We start from the raw sequence: 12,691 nt of genomic DNA, 5'->3' as shown, positions 1-12,691 counted from the left end.
CACTGTCAACACAAGAACAAAATGGCGCTCGCTTGCGCACTGCAGCTCCGGCCGAGCGCGTCGAGCAGACGACGAAGGCGGCTTCAGCCAACCGTGTAGCGCCCTCGCGTCACGTGCCTCGAGTAACAAATAGGAGTGCGCGTCGGGACCTTTTTTTGGCGCGTTTTTTTTCTCTGGCCAACGAACGGGCGGAGACATGAATGGCGGGAATTTGAAGAGGGAAAGCTGCTCTTTCAAGAGAGACCAAGATGGCTCCGATAGCCCAAGTGGTACAGGAGCTGCGCGTCACAGTAAACTGCCGTTTTTGGCATCCATTACCGCTGAAATTTGGTGAACAGTGACAATATAAATTGATATTGCGCATAAAATACTTAATTTAGAAGCGTGAAACCTTGCAGACAGGTGAAGAACTGGCAGCAGGTTTCGAAAATAACATTTTCAAAAAATCGATTTTTCGACAATTTTTCGGATTACGACAACACTGCACTGTCGACATCTACAAAGTCTTCAAATGTAATGGCAGCAGAAATCGGCACACCGCAGCCTAGCAGGTCATCAATGATGTCCGCATTTGAGCTCGTTGTGGTGGGTGGCAGTTCAGGCTCTTCAGTTATTCCTTTTTTTTTTTTGGTCATGGAAAACAGGTGCACGTTACAATCGAGGTTTTCTTTTTTTTTGGTCACTGTAAACGGCACCCGTTTACAGCGTTACAATCGAGGGCGCGTTAGAATAGAGTAAATCCGGTACTGCTTGACGGTGGGAGAACTTGCTCAATTATTTCGTCATCGTTAAGTTCGACACACGACAACACTGCACTGTCGACATCTACAAAGTCTTCAAATGTAATGGCAGCAGAAATCGGCACACCGCAGCCTAGCAGGTCATCAATGATGTCCGCATTTGAGCTCGTTGTGGTGGGTGGCAGTTCAGGCTCTTCAGTCGGGCTCATTTGGACTGCAAGGGCACCGTTGGTGCCATTTGACGCGGCCTGTCGATAAGTTCACGAGAAAGACTTCTTAGAGCCAGCAGAGCGATGTCTGGAAAGCAAACTAAACAAACACCCACAGAATGACGATACACTGTCCGAAAGGCAAACTCGACAAACAGAATGGCGAGAGCAGGTCATGCCCTACCTGCCTACCCCCTACCTGCGTGTCACAATTTCTTCACGTGTCGAGAGTCGAGCCAAGAGTGAGGTGAGTACCATGCTTACACAACCAGTCGCATTGATCTTTCTGGCCCACATTTCATGATGCAAAATCTTTCAACCTGTGCTTGTCGCATTGAAAATTCCTGCTACAAGCAAGTGAAAAGTGCTGCTGGTAGAGGACCTTATGGAAGTCTTTTCACAGTGCTGAAAGGAGCTTCTGCAGAAGCTTTCGCTGCTGAGTGCCTATCTGGCTTCCTTGGCATTGGATTTTTCATTGCTTCTTCTAAAGCCAGGTGTTTAATCCAGTTTTCCATTGAAGCATCAGGGTAGTACTGAAACACTTTGGAACAAATGTCTAAAAGCATTCAAAGCTTGCTACTTAGTCAAATTTGTACTTTGGAAACTAGTCTGGTAGCTTCACACGGAGTTTTCTACCTGGTGACTGCTGTGGTCCAGATTCATGAAGCATCAGCACAGTGTGGGTGCTTGAGCTGATACAGCCACAAGCGCTAGCAGAGGCCCGTCCCATGCCCCTTTCTTATTGTTGATAAGCTTCACCGCATAACACGGTTGTACGACGGCGAAGCTCGCTTTAAGAACAGACAATTATTGGAGGTGAGACTGCTTTGAATAGTAAAAATGTATTTCGTATCGAACTGAATACTAACTGACTCGAATCGAACATTCGAATATTCACGCATCACCATTAATAACTGCACTATAAAATGCAAAGTGGGTTTATACTGCCAGAGAAGTTAAATATCAAATTTAACCCTGATGACCCCTTCACTAGGACCAATATTAACAAGATTGAAAGCGTACAGAAAAAGGGTGTGCGATTCATATATAACAGCTTTGGACATTCTTCTGTTTTTGCCCTTTTAACCAGAGCAAACTTGCCACAAATAACGCAAAGAAACCGGTCATCTAGGCTCAAATTTATGTATCAGATTGTAAAGGGGCACTATAAGTTAGACACTTCAGACGTAATAACCTTTTCATCCGGGTATGCCACTAGACAAAGACACCAATTAACAATTTCTCCGTTTCGCACACGTAACAACTCCATTAAATACTCTTTCTTTCCACGGACAATAACTGAATGGAACCAGCTTACTAACACCCAAGTTCAACAGCCTTCACTTACCTTGTTTACATCGTGTCTAACTTAGTACTTACCATATGCCTTCTATTTTAGTTTATATTAGTTTATTTACTTTTACGTACCTATGTATTTGTCGGTTGCCTTTTTTTTTATCTTTTCAACATTTGTACCCTCCTGCCAAAATCCCCAAAGTGGGATTGCAGTATCAATAAATAAAAATAAATAAAGAGATCCCTTGCAAGGGATGACCTAAGCTTCACACTAAGCCTCATCTCTCCACATCCAAGTGCCACTTGCAATTTCTACAACGTTTTAGAATGTGTGATTGCTGGCTGTCTCTGCAAATAATAGCAGTGCTATTACGTACAGTGTTGAGGTTCTTCCAAGACCACTCCGTGCCGTTGACCTGGAAGTGCAGCTTCTCCGTCATGATCCGCTCCGTGTCAAGGTAGTCCAAGTGAGTCAGATATACTGCGAAGAAAAAAAAAAGGACGAAAAGCACTTCGTCAAGTTGAACAGTCCAAATGCAAAAACAGATTTTAGCAAACTGACATTTGGATGCCCTGAAGAAAGCAGTCAGTGGAAAGAGCAGACACTAGTTCTTTGAAAATCTTTTTTGTGGCAACAACAAAGGGCTAGTAAGGTGGCGCAATCAAGAACTCTAGCTGCCCGTCACATAGGTTGTTGCACGCTGCATTGACAGCTATCTCCGCCAACCCTATTGCAATATGGATCTTCAACTATCTGTTTTTACAGGACGTTGGGCGTGCTGCCGTTAGAGGCATACAACACGCTTCTAGTAGGCGATAACCCAAGCACACTGCTATTCTCTGCCGCAGGCGGTGCGATGAGAGCGGCACGTTTAGCAACGATTTGCGCAATGCCTCGCATTATGTGGATGTTAGCTACAGTTGGAGTCCGCACCTGCCACCGAGGTTTGCGAGTGGTGGCGCTGCCTAACACTCCCAGGGTTTGTTCTAATAGTAAAACACAAATATCCTGGAAGTGGGAAAACAGGGCCACGCTAGCTCAATTGGCAAGAGCACCACACGCGCAATGCAGAAATGTGGGTTTGTATCCCACCTGCAGCCAGTTGTTTTTTATCCACTTTCATTTCCATTATTTTTATAATTTTCTATACCATATTTACCCAATTCTAATGCACCCTCAATTGTAACGCGCACCCATTTGCCGTGACCTGTGAGCTAAAAAAAAAAAATAGAAAAGTCCTTTACAGTACTGCGCACCTCATTCTTTCATACAGAAATGCAACTTTCCCTCATTTGGAAAAAAAGATTTAACTTCCAATGCGCTAAAGTTGCAACAAATAAAAAAAGTCGCAGTGTCGCCCGAGAGGCAAAGCATCGATTACGATAACAAATTAGTAGACAGCTATGCGAAAAGTAAGGATAGTAGTTTTATCGGCTGAATAAACGTTTTTTTAAACATTCGCTAAATAAATTAACAACCCTGGCATCATGTGCGCCCAAGCAAACATGAACACGTCTCATGCAATGACTGCATAAACTCTTCATCAAAACGCTGGAGTGAGGAAGTGTGGTAGCAGGAGCGAACAAATTGATCTTTGTGCAGCCTCTCGCTTCAACCCGAACTAAGCGACGAGAACACAGCACGATGTGCGTAGCTGCGTAGATTCTGTCTCCATCACAGATCGCTTTCAACATAGGGGCTGCGCGGCCATGCCGTACGTAGCAGCCGCTGGAGAAAACGCCTCTCCTGTTTGCGCCAGTCCCGCATGCAAGTTTCAGGAACTCCGAACGCCCGTGATGCGGCCCGAATTCAGTGCATCTCTGGAAACCTGATCACTTTCCCTTTAATTGCGGCATCGTGAGGAACTCGGCATGTCCTTGCAGTCCATGCCGATAGAGCAATGGCAGAAAACGGGAGGACAGACAGTGCGCATGGAGAACATTACGGCAGCTAGGCTTGAAGTGCGTATGAGGCGGCCATCTTAAAATGCCGATGGCGATATGGTAACACAGATTTAGGGTCGTACTTGATTCTAACTCACACGCAATTTTTGGGCCCATTCTATCAGAAAAAAAGTGCGCGCTAGAGTCAAGTAAATACGGTCATTCAATTAGTAAGTACAATTAATTCGCTTTATGTTGTCCTCAGTGTTTTTGTTGCCTCCTTATGATATGCCACTTTAGTGCGACTTTGGCATACACCATTGCAATAAACTATTTAACAGGCTATCCGAAACGCTCGGATAATTGGATGCAATACTATCATGATTCACCCACACACACACACGAAAATGGCCGGAGCTGGAACTTTAGCTGTGAAATGCCTTCGGTTTTTTTTCATGCTAAAAATTTATCAGTGACCTCATTTCACAGCAAACGCAGCAACAAAAATGGAGGATACATTGTAGTCCATGCATGTTGATGCTGCCCGCGGACTTGACACCAAGACAAAATCATCAGTGTGCTCTGAAAGAGGTAGAGCCGTGCTCACCAAGTGTTTCACGCATGTTCTTGTACAACTGGATGGCATCCGTGTCCTTCATGAACTCTCGCACCACTTCACCTTGCTCGTTCTCGACGACGATGACCTCTTCAGGTTTTGCCATACGACCAATCATGATGTACCGCAACTGGAGAGGAAAAACAAAGAACTTTTCATCAGCATCAGAGCAAAACTGAGCCCAAATAGTGCTGGTAGCAGCTTCTGTATAAAAAAATAGGGGTGTGCAAATATCAAAATTTTCAAATACGAATTGAAGCTTATCATGTAGTGTTTGCACTTACGAATACTTAGCATTGAATGCCAAATAATGGTATGCACATGGATTCATTAGCAAGTTGGTTTAGTTAAACATGATGTTGGAACATTGCAATTACATGGTGAATGGTAAAAGAATTAAAACTAGTAAGCCATTGCACTAATATATTGTGTATTTGGCTCATGTTAGCTTTGGAAAATGGAGCAATTTCCACTAGTTGTCTGTTCGTGCAAACCTCTGCCTTATTATACCACATCAATTTCCCGTAAACTCAGAGGCATTTGACCCTCGGTCACACATAGCATTTGCTTTCAAGCAATAAGCAAAGGATTCCAGGTGAAACTTGCAAAAGAGTGCATACTTGCTGTTCGCAAACTACAGCCCCTCGCTACTGAATGGCTGGCTTTCCTGCAATGCTTAGAAATCCAGTGGCTAAGCATATTTTACAAGTGAAATCTCGCCAGCAGCATGAAATTATATAGCAAAATTCAGCACAAAATCAGACACATACAAAATCAGACACATTTTCTTAGATATAAATAGACGCTAAGAACCATGTCTGCACCGACACAGCCAACAATATATTCGATTTGTTTTGAATATTAGCATCCCATCGAATATTCAAAAATTTTTCAATACCTAGTTTTAAAATCAATTAGGAATGTTAAAAATCTAATATTCAATAATATTCGAATTTTCAAATATTTGCACACCCCTAATAAAAAATTCTAGCATCTTCAATTACTTTCAAGGCCCTGACATAGCATTTTCCAGGACTGAAGAACCATGAAGTCCGACAGCTTGAAAATAAAACACTGTCTTAAACAACAACTTTTTTTAACTGCACACAGAACGGACAAACCATTACCCGCCGTGGTTGCTCAGTGGCTATGGTGTTGGGCTGCTGAGCACGAGGTCGCGGGATCGAATCCCGGCCACGGCGGCCGCATTTCGATGGGGGCGAAATGCGAAAACACCCGTGTGCTTAGATTTAGGTGCACGTTAAAGAACCCCAGGTGGTCAAAATTTCTGGAGTCCTCCACTACGGCGTGCCTCATAATCAGAAAGTGGTTTTGGCACGTAAAACCCCAAATATTATTATTATTATTAACGGACAAACCATTACCAATCACCCTAAACAAGGCGGCTCCTTACCACAATGATGCTAACCGGATTGACTTGCCTTGACTCTTGGCTTGCATAAATCTCATGCTAAGATACACAAATAAAATCTGCTAAGGGTAACCAAATGCAAAGTTCAAGAATTTTTAAGCACTCTTTGAAAATTAAAGGCTGTCAAGGTCTTGAAAAGGGCAGATTTTTCTTTCAGTGATTTCAAGTACTGTGAATCAGAAAACCTCCAACGAAAGGTTCAGAAATCAACGAGCAAATCTTTTCCAAAACACAGTTTGTGTTTCACAAACCTTTATGCAGCAGCAATAAAATCACAAAAAGTAGCGCAAGTGCGTAAAAATTAGGGACGATGTACATGGGTAAGGAAGAGTCCGTAAAATATGCTAAGGTTAACCTAATGCAAAGTTCAACAATTTTTAAGCACTCTTTCAAAATTAAGGGCTGTCAAGGTCTTGGAAAAAGCAGATTTACACTCGCATTTTTAATTTTTTTTAGTGACTTCAAGGACTACTATGACTCGGAAAACCTCCAACGAAAGGTTCGGAAACCAACGAGCAAATCTTTCCCAATACCAGAATTTGTGTTTCCCAAAACTTTATGCAGCAGTAATAAAACCCCCAAATGTAGCCCAAATCCATAAAAATTCGGGATAAATACCTTGGTAAGGACGGGCCCATAGAGAAGGCGCCGGGCAGACTGGGGTGAACCGGGGCTTCGTCTGGCAGGCTCACCGCCCACGTAGAGCGGAGCACCCGTCGCGAGGCCATAAGGGATCTCCCGGTACAGGTCGGAGGCCAACGCGTTCCAGTACTCCAGGCAGATCTTGAAGATCTCCACTTCCTCCACTTCCGAGATGAGCAGCAGGTAATGCAGCGCCTGCAATCCATGCAACGTGCATACACCATATATGGAATCGCATGTACACCTAGCCATTGCTGACGGGCTTCCACAGACACCTGTGCCAAGGCACGACTCTTCTGCTTCCCTGCGCAAAATCTCAGCACGAGGCTGCACTGCTGGCATCACATTAAAAGGATTAAGGAACAGGGCACATCTGGCACCAATAATGCATTTTTACCAGCACGCCAAGATGAAAAAAAAAATTTACAAATTAAACACAGAAGAGTCCCATGACTATCCCAAAGGGTTAGCACAAGACAAACAGGTAGGGGTACACAAAGCCATCTAACAACAATATCTCCATTATTTCCAGTGCAATGCAAGGCAAAGTGAAAAGGGAATGCCTACGTACAGCATGTAAAACTTCGAGAAGGTCGGCACGCTTCTCGATGAGCGCACCATGTTCTTTGAGATAGGTACACAGGAACAAGCTCAGGTTCTGGATGAACTTCTGCTCGTCGTCCTGGCCGTTGGAGTAGGCCTCCTTGATGACCGTTGCCGGTGGCAACATCTGCAAAGGACGAAAAATATTGCATTGACGACGGTAATGCAATGCAAGATAGCTCAGCATGCCTGCCAAGCTGTGAAATTTAAAATTCACAAAAACCCTGCAGAGGCAACACTGGAAAGAGAGAGCACGGAATAGCACGCATTGTTTTTTTACAAGTTTGTCCAGAGCACAAGCCTGTTGTGGGTTACATATATATTTCATTAACAATGCAGCCCACCAGCAGCAGCAACTTGGCAACGACAGGTTAAAACTGACAAGCAACAGACCATTTTAAATCACAGCAACATTTGCAGCATCTTGGCTATTGCCGATTTCGCCTGCTTCGATAACCTGTCTGAATATGCTTGCTCAAAGCAAGAAACACCCTGGTACCTTTCTAATACTTCTGGTACTCTGGTTCCAAGGGTACGGCACAGAAAGCCCAGTGAAAACACTTCGCCTATAGGACATTCAAATCGTGTCCCAATGTCCTTGCAGCATTCCGGAGACAAATGGAATATCCGCAGGACATCCAGGTTTCGGATATTCTACAGCACAGGTGCCCCAAGGTTACAGACCTTTTTCGGCATACATTTGTCTGCCAATTGAGACTTTCTCTTTGCATTTCTCCGTAACAGAATTACGTTTTCTCGCACGTTTGAATTACAACCTGAAGTTATCATGTGGGCAGCTAGTGTGTACATTGCACTCCACGAATTTTCTGATGCAACTTACTTCGGAAACTTCAATTGAATGAATAAGCCATTCCAGCTTGGCAGAAGGCCAAGACGAATGAGGAGTATACTGCTCTGCTGCACTCGTGCATGCCCACGTAACGTGAGCACACCATTAATCATCTATTCTTGATGCGCGGCCGTTCTGCCCCTTGCATTTGTACACCACATGTGCTGCGACTGAAGTACCCGTTATAGCAAACGATGCGCGAACGGCACTGCTGTACACCCATAAAATGCACACTTCATGTCCCCGTAATGTCCTTCGCGGACATGCAAGGAATGTCAATGGGACACGGAAAGCACGGCCAAATGATCGTGCGAGGGACGTCCGCCAGACGTATCCTACGCGTCACCAGGATGTCAATGTCCTGGCAGCGGATGTCCACAGGATATCTATAGGATGTCATCATAGTCACTAGGAGATGAGCGAAACTTTTTCATGAATTCATTTTTCTGTAAAACTTGACGCAACATTTGTAAAATCATAAAAAGAGCCCAAATTCACCAACTTTACTGAAAATTTGGGAGAGTTGGCAGGTATGCTTATGCTTAGCAGCCTCCGACTCACGAGACTTTGTTGTCTCCCGCACATCCAATTGGCAACACACTGCATGTGACTTCAAGAGAGCTAACGGTCTAGACCTGTTACTGGCCATGCTTTCATCTAAATGTCAATGTCCATCACAACCGCTCACCACCATGGAATGGAAGAATGAAGACTCACCTGTTCTAACTGTGCCATGGTTTGAGTGAAGAGCAAGACAAACATTTCGTCGTAGTGTGACGCATTCACACCGCTGATTTCCGTCAAACACTTCAATGTCACATTTCGGAAAAGCGGAACATTCAGGAACTGTAAAGAGGGCGCGAAGGTGACAGAGGCGTCAGACGTGAGAGAAGTTGACAAATTCATCAACCTCAACTATCACGAATGACTGGCGTATCGTCAAAAATCAGTGCACGCTCAAGCTCACCTTGTAGATGAGTGTGCTGATGAGCTTTGTTTCAAAGATGTAACCCAGTGGAATCCAGTTGAGAAACCGAAGAAGTGTTTCAAGCGTGGCATGGACGAGAAGAGCATTTTGAGAGTTCTCCTGCAGAGAGAGAGAGAAACAAGTTTGAGAACAAAGCACTAAGGAAAAGTTTGTGATACTCTCAACATTGCCACAAACGACTGCAAGTACAGGCAACATCACCAGCTGCCGAGACAGTAGAGAACTTTCACTTTTACCCTGTCAGCTTGTTTTCACTTTTTTTTTCCAGAAATGTGGACTTCAAATTTTGGCTGAGAAGCTCCCTTATACAGCATTTCCCTCCTGCATTTTACTGAGGTACTTAACCTTCATGTTTTACAATTTCAATGGCCGGTGGCACTGTAGTGCATTACACTCTGGGGTCCCTGCAGAAATTGAAGGAAGCACCATTCCTGTTGCCACCACATTCCTCACCTATATTCCGTTTCATGAACAGCAGACAACACTTCCCTTAGAGCTTGCATTCGTGACTAAACAATGCTGTGTCACATTTGAGTTAAATATACAGGTAATCATGTAATTCAATGTAACACTAGCTGTCATACGTGAAATATGGCATATTTACTGCATGGTAACTTTCAAAGATATGATTCTATTTCTAGTTGAAACGAATGAGTAAGGCGATATGTTTCTGCGACCAGCAGCTACACTGCACAATTTACACTCGTGACTGAAACACAGTTCGCAAGTCACATACAGAAACCACAAAGGTGCACAGATAATATGGTATTTCTTCAAATCTAGGCCAATAGTTCTTTTCTCAAATAATCATACGCCAAACTACAGGGTCAGCCCAGATTCGAGAATTTAAAAAAACGCACCAGATTGTAATTTCAAATGATAAAAATATGCTGCATAGCTAGCGCCATCTAGAAAAGTGAGTATCACAGCCCCTATTAGCCAGATGTTGTGCCAGCCCAAGGGGCCTAGTGAACAGAGCTCATGATGAGGTTCTCTTTAAAAGGGGGGGGGGGGGGGGGGGGTATGATAGGTATTGCTATGAGCTATCGTGACAATATGATCATAGAGTGAACGTGCAATGTGCTTGGTTCCGGGTCCAAGGTGCAGAGACGCGAAATGCTTAGGTGAGGGTCCGAGAAGTCCGCGAAATGCTTAGCCGCGTGTCCGAGGATTGCATGTGCAATGTGCTTCGTCACGAATTTCGAAACACCGAGTGCTGAAAGGCTTAGCCGCATGTCCGAGGATTCCGCGCAAGAATCTTGGTCGCGAAGTCCGCGTCACCAATGCTCGAAATGCTTAGCCGCGAGTCTGAAACGTCCACAAGCATAGGAATTGGCCACGCTACTGCAATGTCCGCGTAGCGCCCGTTTTGACACGTCGAGATTACGGCGAGTGAAAATGTCCATACTCGCGAAGTGCAAAGAGCCGAGCAGACGACGCGAGCGCCGGACCAATGGCGAACCGCGCTGGAGTAACATGGCGGCCGCGGCCAATCACAGACTCCGGCATAACCTTCAATCATTTGCTTTTTGTGCGCTTGTTTCTGTATGAAGGAGATAGCTGAAGCAGCAAATTTGAAGACGAAGAAATGCGCTTTCCAGCAAGACCAAGATAGCAGCGCTCAATCACGCCGTTCCGAAGATATTGTGGCTTGAAAAACGCTGTTCTTTCTTGATTTCCGCGAGATTTTTCGCCACCTTGGCTGATAAAACTAATTTTTAGAGCACTTCTAAGTGGTTTACAGTGATGATATTTGGGTATCAGATAGAAGAAGGGTTATCGAAACTGAAAATGTGATTTTCAAAAAATCGATTTTTTGGCAATTTTTCGCGATGCGAAAGCCGCGTTCCCCCTTAATCATGTGAAGTGTACGCTATCAGGAAACAGCAATTTTTCTTCTTCACAGCGAAGCACCAAACATGTAAAAAATGTAAAGATCACGAAAGCAGCACTCGGCTGCCTTCAAGAGAAAGCCGATTTTGGCTGCAGAGAACATCGGCAGCTGTGCTGCGGCGTGGCAGTTCGGCGTGACGAGGCAGCGCTTGCGGCTGCCAACAAAAATAAGGAAACCCTTTTCGCTTGCCGCTGGAAGTTTACGTTACTTGTATTATACAAGGATGAAGCTTTTCTTTTTTGCTTTTCGCTATCCCCAAATCTCATCTGATATGTGTGGGTCCGTAACATACGCGGGTTTTTATGGTAACCCATTCGCTACCAAAGCCAGGGGGCAAAGACGGGGGCCATATTGCCAAAGCTGGCAATTCGCCTGTGGCTTGTATGTTGGTTTAAAAGGCTATTTATTCATAGATGGTGCAACTGGCAATACACACTTATACTTCCTAAAAATGTTGTCAGCAGATGCAACTACTCGTACACTGCAGCAGAGGTTAGATTTCAATTTGTGGTATTTCGCAGAATGTTCGTAGTGCTTGTACACAGCAAAAAGAATCCGTATGGAGGGCCCTGTGGCTTGCATATCATTTGGTAGCCGATGGGTTAAAACATGAGAGAGCCGCCATCTTCGTTAGTTTGAACAAAGTGTGTGGAGAAGAGGACTGGAGGGCTTTGCATATCCGACAACCGATTACAAATAGAGCCAGTCCACGCGATGCGCAAACTGGAAAGTGCACAGGGCCCAACTGACCATGACAAACTGGCAGAGCTGGAATATGTGCGAGAACTCATTGCACATGGTGTCCTTGAGATGCTTTGCCTTGGCCTGCGTCATCTGGCCACTCGAGAAGTCAAACACCTCCTCACTGCAATAGGGAAAAAAGAAGGCCAAGGGAACAAAGATCAAGATCAGATTACTGAAAATTCTGGAGTTTTACGTGCCAAAACCACAATCTAATTATGAGGCATGCCATAGTGGAGTTTTGACCCCCTTGGGTGTTTTAACATGCACCCAATGCAGAAGCGCGCACCCAGCATTCTTGCGTACCACCCCATCAAAATGCAGCCACAATGACTGGGATCGAACTAGAAACATCGAGCTCAGCAATGTAGCACCATAGCCACTGGGCTATCACGGCAGGTAAGGACAACCAATGAGGTTTAATGGCCAGAAGTCAGGTGTGCGAACATTCGGTTGGATACAAATATTCAAAATAAATCGAACATATTGCTGGCTGTCAGGGAGTAAACACGGTTTGTAGCGTTTGCTTCTATCTAATCTGAGAATATGTCTCTGATGTTGTGCCGAATTTGGCGATAATTTCGTGCAGCTGGCGAAATTTCGCCTGTAAAGCACGCTTAGCCACTGGACGGCTAAGCTTCGCGGGAAAGCCAGCCTCTCAGTAGAAAAAGACACGGGTTTGCGGACATAGAAGCGGCACTCTTTTGAAACCTTACCCGCAGTCTCAGCTTATTACTTTACAGCAAACGCGATGAGTGACGGCTGGCACGGGGTCAAATGCCTCTGAGTTTACGGG

General features: G+C 44.7%; 1 protein-coding gene across 1 annotated transcript in view; it reads right to left on the bottom strand.

Annotated features, from left to right (window-relative positions):
• Positions 1-12,691, bottom strand: part of emb (exportin-1 emb) — a 59,796-nt gene that overhangs the window by 35,527 nt on the left and 11,578 nt on the right. The window contains exons 6-12 of the mRNA XM_065444495.2: positions 11,905-12,019; positions 9,240-9,359; positions 8,990-9,118; positions 7,391-7,549; positions 6,796-7,014; positions 4,737-4,875; positions 2,623-2,726 (exon numbers count right to left, since the gene is read on the bottom strand). Coding sequence (XP_065300567.1) covers positions 2,623-2,726; positions 4,737-4,875; positions 6,796-7,014; positions 7,391-7,549; positions 8,990-9,118; positions 9,240-9,359; positions 11,905-12,019 — 985 coding nt within the window. The remainder of the gene's footprint in view (positions 1-2,622; positions 2,727-4,736; positions 4,876-6,795; positions 7,015-7,390; positions 7,550-8,989; positions 9,119-9,239; positions 9,360-11,904; positions 12,020-12,691) is intronic.

The sequence above is a fragment of the Dermacentor albipictus genome, chromosome 10 (genome assembly GCF_038994185.2).
Source record: "Dermacentor albipictus isolate Rhodes 1998 colony chromosome 10, USDA_Dalb.pri_finalv2, whole genome shotgun sequence".
Lineage (NCBI taxonomy): Eukaryota > Metazoa > Arthropoda > Arachnida > Ixodida > Ixodidae > Dermacentor > Dermacentor albipictus.
Note: the sequence above shows the minus strand (reverse complement) of the source record. Positions and strands in the feature narration are given on the sequence as shown.